The sequence below is a fragment of the Carya illinoinensis genome, chromosome 5 (genome assembly GCF_018687715.1).
Source record: "Carya illinoinensis cultivar Pawnee chromosome 5, C.illinoinensisPawnee_v1, whole genome shotgun sequence".
Classification (NCBI taxonomy): Eukaryota; Viridiplantae; Streptophyta; class Magnoliopsida; order Fagales; family Juglandaceae; genus Carya; species Carya illinoinensis.
The window spans coordinates 6,715,991-6,732,953 of record NC_056756.1 but is presented as its reverse complement, the minus strand read 5'-3'; the positions used below and the strand labels follow the sequence as shown (position 1 = coordinate 6,732,953).

The following is a 16,963-nucleotide window of genomic DNA, read 5'->3' as shown; positions in this document are numbered from 1 at the left end:
TATCAGTCTATCCCAATTAAAAATGTGAGACTTGAGCCGTGCTACCTACGACGAACAGGCTAGACGAGGATATCGAGAATTTAAGAATGAGAGATTGTGATATTCCATATGATATGAATAAGGGTAGGTAGTGAATGAGATTCCACATTGCTTGAAAAGAAATTTTTTTTACTCTTTATAAGGTTTTAAATGGACACTAATTGTATTATTGATTAGTCATTTTGAAATATATGTCATGTGGTTTAGACATTCTATTGAAACGTTACACGCATAAGTACATTACATTATCAGCTCAAGTCCCCTCAACCAATTAGTCAAATCTTCCTAAGAATCCCAATATGTTATTTTTAATTCTCTTTCCCTAGCTATTTAATTAAATAGACAATACACCACATTAATTGTTTATGTTGAATCGATATTATATATATAAGACTTTAAATTGGTCATTAACATATCATCACGTATATCTCGTTGCAAATTCATGAACTATCTAATTCAAATATAGAATTAAAATCCTCAATCTACCACTATGACGTGTCAATGGGACAAAATATTTAATTTAGTGCATACGGTGTGTGTGTATATATATAGAAAATAATAGACATACAGCTATTTATATAACTATATATGTTTTAAGTGATCGATGAGCATTCTTATAAAATAACTTATAAAAATAACATCAATTTATATAAATACTTTTATTTGAAAATATAATTATATAAATAGTTAATGTGAGTGTATTATTAAAAGGTAATGAATATTATCTTTTTTAAACCAATAAATCTTTTATACTTATACTTCAAAATTATTTGTTTTTTTAAATTTTTATTAATATATATAATAAATCCTAAGCTTGGTAAATGGGGGGTACGTGGCATATAAATCTTATGTATATAGAGTTTTGTTACATACAAGCACAGTCGCACACTAATCTGTATACTAATACTGATTTATTCATATTTAAAATTTAAATTAATACTGTTTTCAATAAAATTTACTTTTTGACCAATCACATCACATTAGTGTACCAATTAGTATATAATTGTATTTGTAATTATATTTTTCCAATATATATATAGCCCCATGGTCGGGACCTACACGTAATTTCTCAAACCAATGATGACTCATATCAATCTGCAAGTTTTACCCCGACAATATCTATTCTGCTTGTACACGCAAGATATGAATGTTCCTTTACTTTTGATATTTGCGTATACAGACTTCTTAAAATAATCCATGATATGTAAAAGCATTATTCTCATGCAAAAAATATGTTACATATAGATATAAAAATATGGAATCATGATCGATGTTGAATTATTGCACTACGTACGTACCTGGCCTACCTTATAGGAGACAAACATGAAAAGCGAAAAAAAATCATCTACATCCAATTTTCATTCCCTAAATTAAGTTTTGATTTTAGGATGTGTCCAAACTTATATTTATTCTTTTAATTTTATTTTATTCCAAATTTATATTTTAATAGAATATATATAAAGGGAAGTGACTGAAAAAAATAATAAAAAAATAATAGAAAAAATTGATTTTAATAAAATAGAATGAAATACAGTAAATTTTTTAAATATGAAAAAAATTATAAAAAGTGTGATTTGTAGCCAAATTTGAGAGAATATTATTATAGGGGTATGAATGAGAATGCTCACGAGGATTAGCTATAGTACTAGTTGGTAGCTAGTTACCTTCAATCTTTTCTAGCTATTAATATATGTTTTTGTGATATTTAAGGATTAGCTATAGTACTAGTTGGTAGCTAGTTACCTTCAATCTTTCCCATCTATTAATACATGTTTTTGTGATAAATATCAATTCATTAATTTGTTTCATTATTAAGAAATGTTTAGAAATATTTTTTATCTCATCTCATTTTATTTTAGACAGAATATTCATGAAGATCTCAAAACTGAAGTTGTATTTAGCTTTGTAAAGCTATATTCTGTAAAATCCTAATGTAATATTTAAATCAAATGAAGCAGAAAAAGAAGGCAAGTTGGCCTCTCGATTATTTTCTATTTTCCATTCAATTTATTTTCTTACACTCACATTTCATTTTTTTTTCCAAACATCATTCAGATACAAATACTTTTAAACTAATCTTTACAACTTTTTTAAAATAAAAAATAATTCAATTTTTTCAAATTTAAAAAAAAAAATATTTTTTAACAATATTTTAATTTTATAATATTTTTTATTTAATCTTTTTTCTCACATTTCTCAAAACTCAATAAATATTTATGATCTCAAACTATCTCATTACTATTCACAATCTATTTTATTACTGTCCATAAATTTTTTATCTCATTTAATTCTCCAAACATCCACATTATTGGAAACTCAAGTTGCACAACGTTTTGAACTACATATGGTTAACGGATGGACTATGCATGTGGAAGGGTGTCGAGTCTTCTAAATCATGAAGCTCGAAACGAAAAATAAGACAAACATTAACATTTTAATTATTAGATCACTAATTAAATACATTATATATCGTGTGAAACTGCACTTTATTATTACTTCCTACATTAAGATTTCTTTAATTTTTGTCGCGTTTTTATTTTAGAGAGAAATATAATACATCGTATTAATAATTCAAAAATATTTATTATTGTCTATTTAATTTTCAAAACATCATTAAACACTCGGTAAAACTTATATAATAGGCATCTATCTCTAAAATCTATACCTTCAAATTAGAAGTGCGTGACTCATACTCAACCAACGGAATTTTTCTTACTTTTTTTTCCTTAAACCCAACATACTTTCACATTTTTTAATGGAAAAGTATAGTTGCAAGTATAATTTTATACTAATCTATGTATTAATGTGATGTGATTGGTCAAAAAGTATACTTTATTGAAAATAATATTAATTTAAATTTTAAGTATGAATAAATCAATATTGATATATAGATTAATGTGCGACTGTACTTGTATATAGAAAAATTCTTTTTTAATATACTGATAGGTCTCAAGGTGGACTAAGTCTTAAAATAAGTTGTACTGATACTATTCCACATGTTCACATCACATACTTAAGACACAAACCCTATATTCAAAGACTCTTTATCTAACCACCTGTACATCAGTATAACTTCACCAAAAATATGTAAATCATAGTTTATTTTAAAATTTTAATCTAATATAAAGAAATATTAACTTCTACGTAATTAATTGATCCAACAGATAAAATATTCAATTAAATAAAATAGAATACAGAGTTCAAATTTGAATGAAAGTCAAAATTTTCAAACTGATATTATATAAAATTTTCACCTATCTTAAAATTTTAAATAAAGAAAAAAATATTTTAATTATTTATATTATATTTATTAAAAAAAAAAACCTCAATTATTTTTGAGTCAGAATCAATGCAGACGCTCCTTTCCTTACCATTATCTGTCAAAATTGCGCAGGCGAAATATATTCCGTGATCTAATTTACTTTTGACTCAGACATCAAGACACAAAACAAAGGAGATATATTGAAATGACGAAGTCATTTTTAACGTGTCCTCTATTTGTTTTTTATTTTTTATGGTAACACCAGGTCTGCCGCTGGTAGCAGCCAGCGGGAGCTACTATTTTTGAAAAAAGTCATCTCAAAAAGTACAACATATTCAATGATAATTATTGTAATTTATACATAACATTAATGACATGGCGATGGATACGACAAAATTTAAACTGTCTTATTCAAAAATGCTAGGATTACTGGCAAAACTCAGGCTTTATTCCCGGGAGAGGGGGGCCAAGTGTAGATGAAAACGGCATTCCGGAATTTTGAAAATTAAAGGTGATGGATAGAGATAATAAACAGCAAAAGCACTTTACAGACAGTCCATCGCATGAATCCACGATCCCGGAAAATAACTGTTTATTGAACAGTTAATGTAAGAGTGCCGTGTAAGACATGTAGGTTGTCTCAAACTTTCCCGAGCGTCAAGGACAAGTCTATTAGCCACCTAGAAATGTGTACAACTCCATGCTTATCGCATGCAAGTAAACTTTATGATGCATAATAATTTTCAGAAGCTTCCTGGCCATCGTCTCAACTTTCAGTACCTATAGTTTCCATTTTATTTATTTCTTCAGAAAAATAATTACATTCCGATTTTACTAGCAATCTTCCGATTTTACAACGGATAAATAACTTTTTATATATGAAAAGCTTTAGCGTCTAAAGTTGGGTAAGCATGTTATTTATAGTTTAGGAGGGCGGAGATTGTACCTTACTAAAAACAAATATATATAAAAAAATCTGATTGTTAGTGATTATATGCACTAATATGCACATTCATCCATCATGATTTATTAAAAAATCAGACTTTTATGAAAATGATGTCAATTTAAATTTTGAATATAAAAACAATAGCATTAGTAAGTGAATTTGCTTATACGTAGCAAAACTATATATATATATACTTACTTTAGTAGGGGAGGAGGGAATAAGAAGAGAAGAAAAAATGTACCAACAAATGAAAAAACGATATCCAAATCTTTAATTCTAAATATGCTCATCCTTTGCCCAACATAATAAGTTACTGTTTACATGCGTGCAACTGCGAAGGATGTAGCACCTTCTGATTTCCACAACCCATCGGGAAATAAGAATGGAGATCCAATCTCCGGTCTTTCGGTCAGTACAGCCTAAAAGATGGACATATCTGGGGGCGGTCCATACACAGTATTCCAAGAAAATGGTACGAGCCATTTACCACCTTCATTGCCTAAACAGAACCAAGAGTACAAAGAGAGAGAAATTAGTACGGTTGCTTGACAACCAAACTCAATGAAGCAATCACATCCAAAATAAATAAATATTTGGGTAAAGAATATAGAATTAAACAGCTTAAACTTCCAAAGACTTGCAAGTCATTTTTAAAGCTATGCTTAATTGGAAAGTGAATGGTGGAGGTGGCTGAGTGACTGCAAGGATGGATACATCCCTAAGCTTCCAAGTGTTTTAAAGTGTGTGCTGGTCTGAACATTCATAAGATGCAAAACATATGCTCCACATTCTCAAAATTGGCAGTTACAGAAAGGCCATGATGATTACACCAAGAAGAAGCTCCAAATGGGATATCAAATTTTTTACAGTATCCATATGGCTATGATGCAAAGATTAAGGGTACGTTTGAGTACTGAGGTTATCTCAAATGATATGCGAATATTAGTGTAAAAGTAATGATTAAATATTGAACAGTAGTGAATAGTAATGAAAAGTAATAATAAAATATTGAATAACCACCATTGGGGAAGCATACCATGGAAATTACTGGGACTCAGCCCGAGAAGTTTGGTTGCGGCCTCGGCCAAATGAAAAGCATCTGGTATGTTGTCTCCTTCTGAGCAGTAACATAATAAGCAGGTGACTTTCAAACCTCTGGCCTGATTAACAAAGCAAGACATTTTGTACATCAAACTCACCTTGTTCAGAAAAACTGTTCCTGCTATGCATGCTAACACAATTTAATTTTAATATCATCCCATATATGTTATTCAGCAGGAGGGGGAGGGAGGGGCACACTCAGAGAGAGAGAGAGAGAGACAGACAGAGACAGAGAGGATGAGAGATAATAGGCTGTAAAATGTGGACTCAAATCAAAAGTGATCGAAACAGAAATGGGATGTCAGGCATGACAGATCCCCTTGATTGGCATTTACATCCGTCTGCTGTGTTACACACAAATATGCATTGTAAGTGTATTCTCTTGGCATCCTAGATGACAAGCTTATGGAAAGTGGAATATTGAAGTAGTAACCTTTTTTCATCTTGCTTGCTTTAGGTTTTGTAGTTCATATAAGCAAGTATGAACTTGACTGGAATATAAAACGGTGGCTGGCTCATGTATTCCTTCACACCAATAATATGTGAGAAAGTACATTCAATTTAAACTACCATTATGTTCCCCTGTCTCACCTTAGGGGAAGCTTCCTAGCAAAAGATGTAATGTACATTTTTTTCATTGTCATAATCATACTAGAATGAACAATACCTTAAAACAAGAAAAGAGTGCAGCGAAGGGCAAGCTTGGGTAGTAATCTTCTTCTTCTAGCTCGTCTTCAAAAGGAAAGTTGTCTTCCTGTGTGGCATTTCCTTCAGCTAAAGTGCTGAGATATTTCCAACCCCTCTGGTCAGGGTTGTATTCCTGCAGTCTTTTCCAATTGAGTTGCTCACAGTGATCATCTGTTCCATCAGTATTGGTACTAGACAAGTAGTACATCTGCAAACCACTGATGTGATAAACGATAAATCAGTCGTGAAAAAAAAGCCATAGGCAACAGGAACGTCATAATAGTAATAATTGCTACTTCAAAAAAAAAAATTGATAATGAGATGATAATTGCAGGCTTGCAGCAAAGCAGAAAGCCTGGACATTCTGCCAAAATATGGTGGTTGCCACAAAGAAAGCAAAGGTGTAGCTGAAAACAATTTTCAGAAAGAAGATAAGAGCTGCAAGATGGTTGGGAGAGAGACAGAAATCGAGGCAGTACTCACACTTCATATGAATTCAATACCGTACACAACAGCTCAAGAGATACCCAAATTGCAGGACTTCCTTTTTTTCAATAACTAAATAGTGAGATATCAGATCACTAGTTTTACTAGTGGAAGCAAGATTCAAAATAAGTCTTATTTCTATGTGCCGATGCTCAACTCCAAAAGTTCATTCCCAGTACTTGCAACTTCAAAGACTCTGGTGTTACTTGAACATCCTTTGTTTTTTTTTTTTTTTATAAGAATTTATTTATTTTTATTGGCACCGGGTGTCCAAGAACAAAGTCTCAACTAATCCCGGGGGTGCACAAGCTCTCAGCAGGGATTTTTCTGCAAGTGCACCTCGGCTAATTCAAGAGGAAGCTCCCCCAGTCCGATAGCCCCTAGAAATTGTTTGCACCCAAGAGTATTTGAACCTTAGACTTAGAGGGAGCATACTACCAAGACCAAGGCCTTTACCACTTAAGCCAACCCCTAGGGGTAGGGGTGAGCACTGACAAAGTCAGAGTCGGGATCCCCTAAATCCGACTTTATTTGAGTTCGAATCCGAACTCCAACTTGTGCGGGCTCCGATCCGACTTGTCGAATTTGGGTTTTTATTGGGATTTTTTGTTTGGCTTCATATTTAGCCCATTTTTTCAAGAATAATTTTTTGCGGGCTTTCAAATTTCAAATTTTCCAAAAATTAAAAACTAAAACTAAATCATTCACTGTTGATTTACTACAAGTTAAAAAAAACATAATCAAAACTAAATTATTCACTACTGATTTACTACAACTTACAAGCCAAAACTAAAATATAAAAATAAATAAATCATTCATTGCTAATTTAATACAAGCCAAAACTAAAACAGAAGTTACATAACCAAAACTGCTGAAACACAGCCAGCCACCAAATATTGTTACTTGTTCCCAACCAAAACAACTAACACCACAAATTTAAATTAATTACATGTTCTTATTCCAACAACAAACAAAACCAAATATTAGACTTATTTATAGGTCTAATGACATGTTATAATACTATAGTAAATTAGTACTATGTGTTATTAACTTATTATACTAGACTTATTAGTTATTTTAACGAGTGTTTAATTTATTTATATACTAGACTTATACTATAGTGCCTAATTACATGTTATTATAATATAATATTAAATGTTATTATATTATACTAGTGTCTAACTTACTTCTTACTTAATTATCTACTAGAATTTTTTTTTTTTTTTGATAGGTAATAAGAAAGCTTTATTAATAAAAGATGGGCATAGCCCAGGTACACAGGAGGTATACATGAGCATACACCCATTTAAGTTCTAGAAACAAAAATAAGAAAATCATGGAAGCTTAGGCCATTAAAATCTAGAGCAATAGCCCACAGCAATAAGGTCTTCTAGAAGAAACTCCTAAACTCTTCCGAGGATCGTTCATGATCCTCAAAAATTCTCTCGTTCCTCTCTCCAAATACACCAACAAATACAGATTGGAGCCATCCTCCATAAGGCTGCAATTTGCTGAGTCCCAGTAATTCCTTTCCAGCTTGCTATTAGGTCCACCACCCTACCTGGCATTACCCATGCTAAACCCATATTGTTGAAGAAGTAGTTCCATCTCTCACTTGCGAACTTGCAGTGTAGAAGAAGGTGGTCAACTGTCTCACTATTATTTCTACACAAACAACACCATTCCACAATTATGAGGCCACGTCTTCTAAGATTATCAGTGGTCAAAATCTTCCCTAGTGCTGCTGTCCACACAAAGAAAGCAGCCTTGGTGGGAGCTTTACTTCTCCAGATATTCTTCCACGGAAACTTGGACCTTTGTTGTATGGTATTGGCTGCGTAGAAGGACCGTACTGAGAATTTCCCCTTTTTATTAGGACACCATACCATCTCATCTTCATTTCCGGCAGCAATGGGCACACTATACAGTAGATTCATAAATTCCATCAAGTCATTTACTTCCCAATCATTTGCATCCCTGATAAGGCTAATATTCAACTCCTGTGTGTCTTGATTAATCACCCTCAAATCAGCCACTCTAGCTACTTTTTCCCGTGCAATAGCAAAGATTGTGGGGTAGGCATCTTTTAGAGTCATATCTCCCACCCACCTATCCATCCAAAATCTGATCCTACTACCATCCCCCAAGTACAACCGGGTATTACACTGAAAAGAACCCCATCCCTTCCTAATATACTTCCAAAGCCCCACTCCATAAGTCCCCCTTCCCTCTTTTGAACACCAACCCCCACATTCGCTGCCAAACTTTATGTCAATCACTCCTTTCCATAATGCTTCTCTCTCAAAATTATACCGCCACAACCATTTGCCCAAAAGTGCCAAATTAAAAGCCCCTAAATCCCGGACCCCCAACCCACCATCTCTCAACAGAGTACATATCTTATCCCATCCTACCAAATGGAACTTAAACTCATCTCCTATCCCCCCCCCACATAAGAATTCTCGCTGAAATTTCTCCAATCTTTTTGCAATGCTAGCTGGGAGTGGAAATAAGGATAGGTAGTATGTAGGAAGGTTAGATAGAGTGCTTTTCATCAAAGTAATCCGCCCCCCTTTTGAAAGATAGACCTTCTTCCACCCAGCCAGCCTACGTTCGAATTTTTCCAGCACCCCCTCCCAAATAGATTTTGCTTTGAACGAAGCCCCCAGCGGAAGGCCTAGATATTTCAAAGGCAAGGATGAGACCACACACCCAAAGATGTTAGCTAACCCACTGATGTTATTTACTTCCCCCACCGCAACCATCTCCGTTTTAGCAAGATTGATCTTCAACCCGGACACAGCTTCAAAGCAAACCAAAATGGCCTTCAGAGCTTCAATATGACCTGCCTCTGCCTCACAAAACAAAAGAGTATCATCTGCAAATAGAAGGTGAGAGATAATGATAGAACCATGATTACCCCCCACGGTAAAACCTGAGAAGAAACCACCCCCTACTGCCTCCGACACCATTCTGCTTAGAGCCTCCATTATCAGAACAAAAAGGAGAGGGGATAAGGGATCTCCTTGCCGCAGCCCCCGGGAGCTATCAAAAAAACCCACCGGATCCCCATTTACTAAAACCGAGAAACGCACCGTTGATACACAGTGCCTTATCCACTTCATCCATCTTGCCCCAAAACCACATCTACCCAACATATAAATCAAGAAATCTCAATTCACATGGTCGTATGCCTTCTCCATATCAAGTTTACATAAAATACCTGGGATTCTGGACCTGATTCTGCTGTCCAGACATTCATTTGCTATAAGAACCGAGTCTAGAATTTGCCTCCCTTTCACGAAGGCGTTTTGAGATTTCAAAATGATTTTTTCCATGACCGTACTCAACCTATTGGCAAGAACCTTAGAGAGCATCTTATACACACTGCCCACGAGACTAATTGGTCTAAAATCAGGGACCTCCATTGCCCCAGCCTTTTTAGGAACTAGAGCAATAAAAGTTGCATTTAAGCTTTTTTCAAAAAAGCCATACGCAAAAAATTCATGGAAAACCAGCATTACTTCTTCTCTCACCACCTCCCAACAAGATTGGAAGAAAGCCATAGTGAAGCCATCCGGGCCGGGTGCTTTGTCTTTATTCATTTTTTTAATCACTTGGTGTACCTCTTCCTCTTCAAACGGTCTCTCCAACCATTCTCTACTAGATTGATCTATGGCCTCAAAAGATAGGCCATCTAAAGTCGGCCTCCAATCATGCGGTTCATCTAGCAAGTGTTGAAAATGACCAACCACATGTTCCTTTATCACCTCTTGGTCTGAAATATTTTCACCATTAATGTTCATGGAATAAACGGTATTGAATCTCCTATGCGCATTAGCCACTCGGTGGAAGAATTGTGTACACTTATCCCCCTCCCTTAGCCACAAAGCCCTCGATTTTTGTCTCCACGATATTTCCTCCATTAAAATCAGTCTTTCTAATTCAGCAATAACTTGAACCTTACGGTTATTCCCCTCTCCTACACCCTCCAGGGATTGTAAATCTTGGAACAAGTTCTTTTTCTGAGAGGTTACATTACCAAACACCTGTTCATTCCATATCTTCAAATCTTTCTTCAAAACTTTCAGCTTCTCCGCCAAAATCTTCCTTGGATTGCCAGCGAAGGAATATGAACTCCACCATTGCCTAATCAATTCCACAAACCCCTCTACTTTTAGCCACATATTCTCAAATTTAAAAGACCTTCTACCCCCTTGTATCCCACCACCCTCTAGCATAATGGGAAAGTGATCCGAACATAACCTCGGAATCTTTTCTGACATAAATCGGGGTATTGTGACTCCCACGAAGTAGACAATAAAAATCTGTCCAACCTTGACCACGCATGGTTGTTGGACCAAGTAAATTCCCCTCCCATAAGCGGTATATCCATAAGTCCCATCTCGGAGATGAAATCTGAAAAATCCATCATGGCTTGGTTTTGTCTACCTCCCCCTGATCTCTCACTACAGAATCTTTTCACATTAAAATCCTCTCCGATACACCATGGGGCTTCCCACCATGAGCATACCCCAGCTAGCTCCTCCCAAAGAAACCGTCTTTCGCTCTCTACATTAGGACCATATACCCCTACAAAAGCCCACCGGAAACCATCATCGATGTTTTTGAAGAGATACCCCACCGAATATTCTCCCACATACTCTTCTAAGATCTCCACCACCCTCTTATCCTACATAACCAAGATCCCTCCGGATGCCCCATTCGACGGTAAAAAGTTCCAGCCTACATAAATACAACTCGAAATGCTTCTAATAATACTTCTATCAATCTGCTTCAACTTTGTTTCCTGCAAACAAATTATGTCCCCCTTCCATTGTCTTAGTAAAGCTCTTATACGGAGACGTTTATTAATCTCGTTTAGTCTCCTAACATTCCAGCACATAATTTTGGGCTTCATTTAACAACTGAACCGACCCTCCCTTTATTTCTTCCACGGCTTGCACTCCCCTCCTTGCTATCATAGTTAATGGACCAGGTCAGTCTCCTCAATTCTCTCTCTCTTTTAGACCCAGCACCCTGCTGACCTGCCTCTATGGCTGTAATCAAGGCTTTAAACTGTTCTTCATACCCCACACATGAAATTCCCAAGCAACTCTGAAGATCCTCAATCTTTTTCAGCAGCCAATCATCTGATAAACTAGGAGTTACCATGCTGATGGGAGTAGGGTCTGCTTCAATATCTTCCTCCCCCTCCGTTGTGCTATCACGGTTCAAGTTAGCCTGCACCAGATTTCCCTCCAAACTACACGGTTCAAACAACACCAGATTTCCCTCCCCCTCTACCTCCTCCTGTTCTGTTGCAATCTCTTTAGCCACCAAAGCCAAAGCATTCCCATCGGCTTCCTCTGGTTCCCCTCCAAGCATGCACGCTTCCCTCCAAGAACTTAAGTTAGCCTGCACTAAGTCAGCCGGCATTGAGAAAAGCACCCCCATAGGTTCCGAGGTGTTCAGTGACATCCCACCCGACAACACCCCTTGCGGCACCCTACCCTTCTCTTGCTGGTCACATATGCTTAGAGTCCATACTTCCCCCTCTATAATTTCCCCTGTTTCCGTCCCATCACTTACCTCTGAAACATCACAATCTTTCATCGTCACTTTCTGTATCTGCCCTGAATCAGAAGCCGAACTTATCTGCAGCTCAGAGCACCCCGTAGTTTGGCCGAGAAGCTGCTCCCTCACCGTCTCCTCCTCCGTCGATAGCACCACCGTCGGACCACCACTTGAGGCCTCGCCTCCCCCCATCGCCCCTTTCTGTCCAAGACCCGGTCCCAGACTCGGCCCGAAAGAGAGCTTCTCAGGCTCTTTTGGATGCTCTAGGGCCGATACAGAGATTCGGCCCCCTGTTGCCTTCCAGCATTTACGTGGGCTTCTGGACGGGCCCAGCCCATAGGCGCCTAATATCTCCTTCCCTTTCTGAGGCTCGTAAGACAAAACCCCATCTCCCTTATATTCCACTTCTTTCCCTTTATCCGGAAACCCAGCCTGAGTGGGCCTTCCCTCTACCTGGCCCAAACCCAACTCTCCCCCCTCCTCTACGCTGCATTTGAATAAAGCCAAAGACTCCTGCAGGCTTCCCATTTGCTTCTCCATTTCAGCCAAGGCATGCACCACAGTTACCATTTTCAGCCCCGACACCCCCCTGCCATCCCCTACACTACATTGACTCCTCATCAGAGAAGAAAGCTCAACTACTCCCTCTGCAGTTTTTGGCACTCGAGATACGGCATCACTGTACGAAAGGGGATGGTGCCCCTGTGACGATGAAGGAAACTGTAAAGGGGGAAAACCCCTGTTTTGTCCTCTCGCACCAGAGTATTTCCCTGAGAGTTCCTGCAGCATCTCCTCAAGGTTTCTCCACCCCATCCCCTTCTTTCCTTCTAGTATTACTAACATACCCCGACGTTTACCTTGGCCAAATTCCGATAGGGAGAAAAATCTCCCATAAGAGTTGCTCTTTCTCTGCAGCACCAGAACTTGAGACCCACTTCTGCGTGACTTGATAAACTCAGAGTGCCCCCCAACAGCTACACCTTCCTTAACCATGGCGGCCAACCACCCCAATGATCATTGGTCGAAGGATATGTGGTTTACAGCACGGTAGCTACTTTCAGTACATCTCCACCACCTCTCACTAACCTTCTCAAACTCAAAACATTTCTGATCAATAATAATGTTCCTAATCCACCCCATCACAACACAACTATTCCTAACAAAAACAGACAACTGGACAAAGCAACTGGACTAAGAACCTCTGATACAACTACCATGGAAATGGAACATTGTATTCTCTCAGATGTAATATTAACTTATTATACTAGATTTATTTCAATACTAGTGCCTAACTTATTTCTATACTTGATTATATATAGTAGTAACTGTATATACTAAACTAGTTATATACTATATGATCAATTATAGTTATATACTGAACTATATAACTGTACTAGTTTATATGATCAATATATAGATAAATACATATTTGTATAACATATGTATAATGTTGGAGTTGGATTCAAAGTCCGAGTTGGAGTCGGAGGGGAAAGTCGGGATCAATGTCAGAGTATAAAGTTGAAGACAATTGGATTGGAGTCGGAGTTGGTCCAGAGACACGTTCGCTCTGACTGGTTTTTTTTTTTTTGGTAATCTGGCTTCGACTCCGACTCCTTTATGTTGGAGTCGGACTGGAGATGGAGCCAGAGTTAGATTTTTGGATTTTTGCTCGGCCTCACCTAATCCACATGATTAGGCAAAGCCCAAGTACACAAGGAGGTGTTACTTGAGAATCTTGGAATGCTTAGTTGCCTTGGCATCCAGGTGACTGAATCACAATGGGATGACCAGTACAGAATCCCATAGCTTATAATCATGATGAAAAATAAAAAATAAAAGCATGAATACCAATCCATACCTTGACATATCAATATTTCGCCACCTTGCAAAGTCTAAGCTAGAGAGCACAAGAACATCCTTCTTTCCACTAGCAGCAGCAAAATCAGCCAAATTTTTTGCGAATTCAACCATCTTCCCCTGTTTGAATGATAGATTTTACTTCAGCACTGTCCTTTTAAGATATGTAACTAGACATACTATACATAACATAGAACCACCAAGAGCACAGCCATGACAAAGTATCGAGCAAAAAGAAAAGGGTAATTTCCAAATATAAATGAACTAGGTACACAAAGATAACAGATCAAGCAGAATGGTTCTGGGAATCGACACGGGATGGCAAGTTCTCCACTATCTCAGAATGGGATATCCTACAGGTTTTTTGTGAGGATCTCCCCTGGACGGAATGGTTCTGGCATAAACTTCTTCCAAGGAGAGTGTCTGTTTGTGTTTGGAAGGCATGGTTTAGGCGTCTTCTAGTGGATGCTCGTATAATGTCCATGGGTATCTCCATTGCATCCCGTTGTGATTGTTGTATGAATGGGAATGTTTTGAAACTTTGGATCATGTCTTATGTTCTGGAGATATTGCTATGGCAGTTTGGCAAAGAGCCTCGGCGGCCTTAGGTGTTCAGAGCATGGAGTTTTCTTCATGGCGTTCACGCATCTATTCTTGGTTAAGTTGTGCCAAACGTTTATCCAAGAGTGGTATTCTTGTTGGCCTACTTCCATGCCTGATTACTTGGAGGTTGAGTTCGACAGTGTAAGGCTAGAATGGAGTCGGTTTCTGAATCGGCAGACTCAATTTGGCTTGCAGTGAAGTTTTGGCTTAGTCAAATCTCTAAGAATATGTAAGTGCAGGCGAATTTCACCGAGTGATTTTGAGATCCTTAGAGCTATTAACTTGCCTATCAGTTAGCCGACCTCGTGCAGTGGTGTGGTGTAAACTAGTGGTAGAGTGGGTGAAATTAAACGTTGATGGGAGTTGTAGGGGAAACCCAGAATCTTGTGGAGGTGGTGGGGTGATTAGGGATCATTTCGGGAATGTCAGGGCTTCCTTTTCGGAACATATGGGTTTTGGCACTAATAATGCTGCTGAACTGGGGGCCCTTACCAGAGCCGTGGCTGTTTGCAAAGAGTTTGGCTTTTATCACGTGGAGATCGAATGTGACTCTTCTTTACTTGTTTGTTGGTTGACCTCGAAGGTCGCAATGTGTGGTATCTCTGGGACCATTGGGAGAAGCTGCTTGATGGTCTTGAAGGCATGAGTTATTCAATTTCACATATCTTCTGTGAGGGCAACCAAGTTGCAGATTTCTTTGCTAGTCAAGGGGAATCTGGGATCACTATGACATATGGAGGATCACCATGCCTTTTATTATTAATACTACCGTTTTACTTATCAAAAAAAAAAAAAAAGATATTGCCTCAAGTTGCGAGGGGCATGGTTCGACTTGACAAGATTGGTCTTCCTTCTTTAAGATGTTAACTTGTGAATAAAATAAAAGTGTGTTAGTTCAGTTGGCAGTTTTGCTGGTATTTGGTTAGTTTTGGTTCAGTTCCTATTTATTGTATAGGTGCTGTTTTGTTTTGTTGGTGTTGATGCTTGGGATGATTTTATTGTCTATTTGTAAATCCCTTGGGTCTTAGTTACCACGGTTTTCCTCTACCATAAGTGAGGGTTCTTAAAAAATTTGGGAGGAGGTCACTCATGGACATGTGACCTCTTCTCTTTAAAAAAAAAAATCAGATCAAGCAGAACGACCTACAAACAAAGCATTCGCCATTAGGTGCTCATTAACTGATCCTAACAGGCGAGCACTACTACTAGAAAAGTTGACTCGTTTAATTGTCACAAAAGACACATTCTTAACAGGCCTGATATCTAATTATCTAAACATCTCATTCAACTCGTAATATCACCAAAATACTTCTACAACGTTGCATTAGGCCATTCTGAAACATTGAAAAATATGCAGAGATAAAACATAAATATGAAAGAAAGAAAAAAGAGCAAAAGCCGTAACCTTAACAACGGGTGATCTTTGTTGGAGAAGAGTCAATCCATTAGATGATAAATCATAAGCTGAAAACCCAAACTGAAAATGTTACCCTATACATTCAATACTTGGCCAATGTTTTTTGAAACCAAAAAGCCCATAACGAGCAAGAGAGCAACAGTACCTTCAAGAGGAAGAGCGAGCTCGCCTTGGGGAACCGGCCCATACGCGTCGTTCCCTACACAGGGAAGAACGTTAGGATCATCCAAGAACCCAATTCTCCCCGCTCTCGTTGATGATACCAAAAGGTCCACTGCCAGCTGCCCCACATTTCCAATCGACAACGCGGGCTTAACCGAAACAATAAACAAATGAAGCAAATAAGTTAAAAACATCCATACTATTTCCAATCCTCCTTTTGGTTTCTGAGAAAGCAAAGCAAAAAGAAAGAGAGAGAAAAAAAAATAAAAATAAAAATCTGAAGTTTCACTAATAGCTTACTTCAACCTAACAAAATTATATCATATAAGAAAAACCCTAATGGTTAAAATACGAACCAAGACAATAGTGGGGCACTCCTCGTGAAGATGCTTGCCCTCTTCAACAATAAATTCCATTTTAGAGCGGTAAACAGCGAGTATGGAGATTGGGAATCGCTCTTCACGGATCAGTGCATTTAGGCGAGACGGTTCTTGAGCTTGGAGAAGAAGCAAAGTTTCGGGCCACAATCAAGTTCAATGTTTGGGCCAATATTGGGCCTAAGATTAGGGGCTCTATTGACGGATTGATAAAACTGGACCAGATTGAGAGAATGAACGGTCAGTTGCCCTCGACTCCCAAAAAAGCATAGCATAGCAACGCTATCTATCATTATAATAATTAAAAGAATGATTTTTTTTGTTATGAAATCATAGAAAAGAGAGAGTCATAACGTATTATAAAACTTTTAAAATGAGAGAGAAAGAGATAGAGCTCAGAAAGGTTATGAAACTTATGAATTTCTTAAAAAATTCAACGATATATATAG

At 37.4% G+C, this 16,963-nt stretch overlaps 1 protein-coding gene across 1 annotated transcript; it reads right to left on the bottom strand.

The window, feature by feature from the left end:
* Nucleotides 1–4,495: 4,495 nt before the first annotated feature.
* On the bottom strand, nt 4,496–16,656 carry LOC122310535 (proteasome assembly chaperone 2). The gene is made up of 7 exons (XM_043124490.1): nt 16,494–16,656; nt 16,121–16,286; nt 15,964–16,022; nt 13,957–14,075; nt 6,016–6,253; nt 5,284–5,407; nt 4,496–4,746 (listed from the first exon to the last, which is right to left on the bottom strand). Exons 1-7 carry the CDS (start codon nt 16,551–16,553, stop codon nt 4,667–4,669), a joined length of 846 nt encoding a protein of 281 aa, XP_042980424.1. The 5' UTR covers nt 16,554–16,656; the 3' UTR covers nt 4,496–4,666.
* Nucleotides 16,657–16,963: the final 307 nt, after the last annotated feature.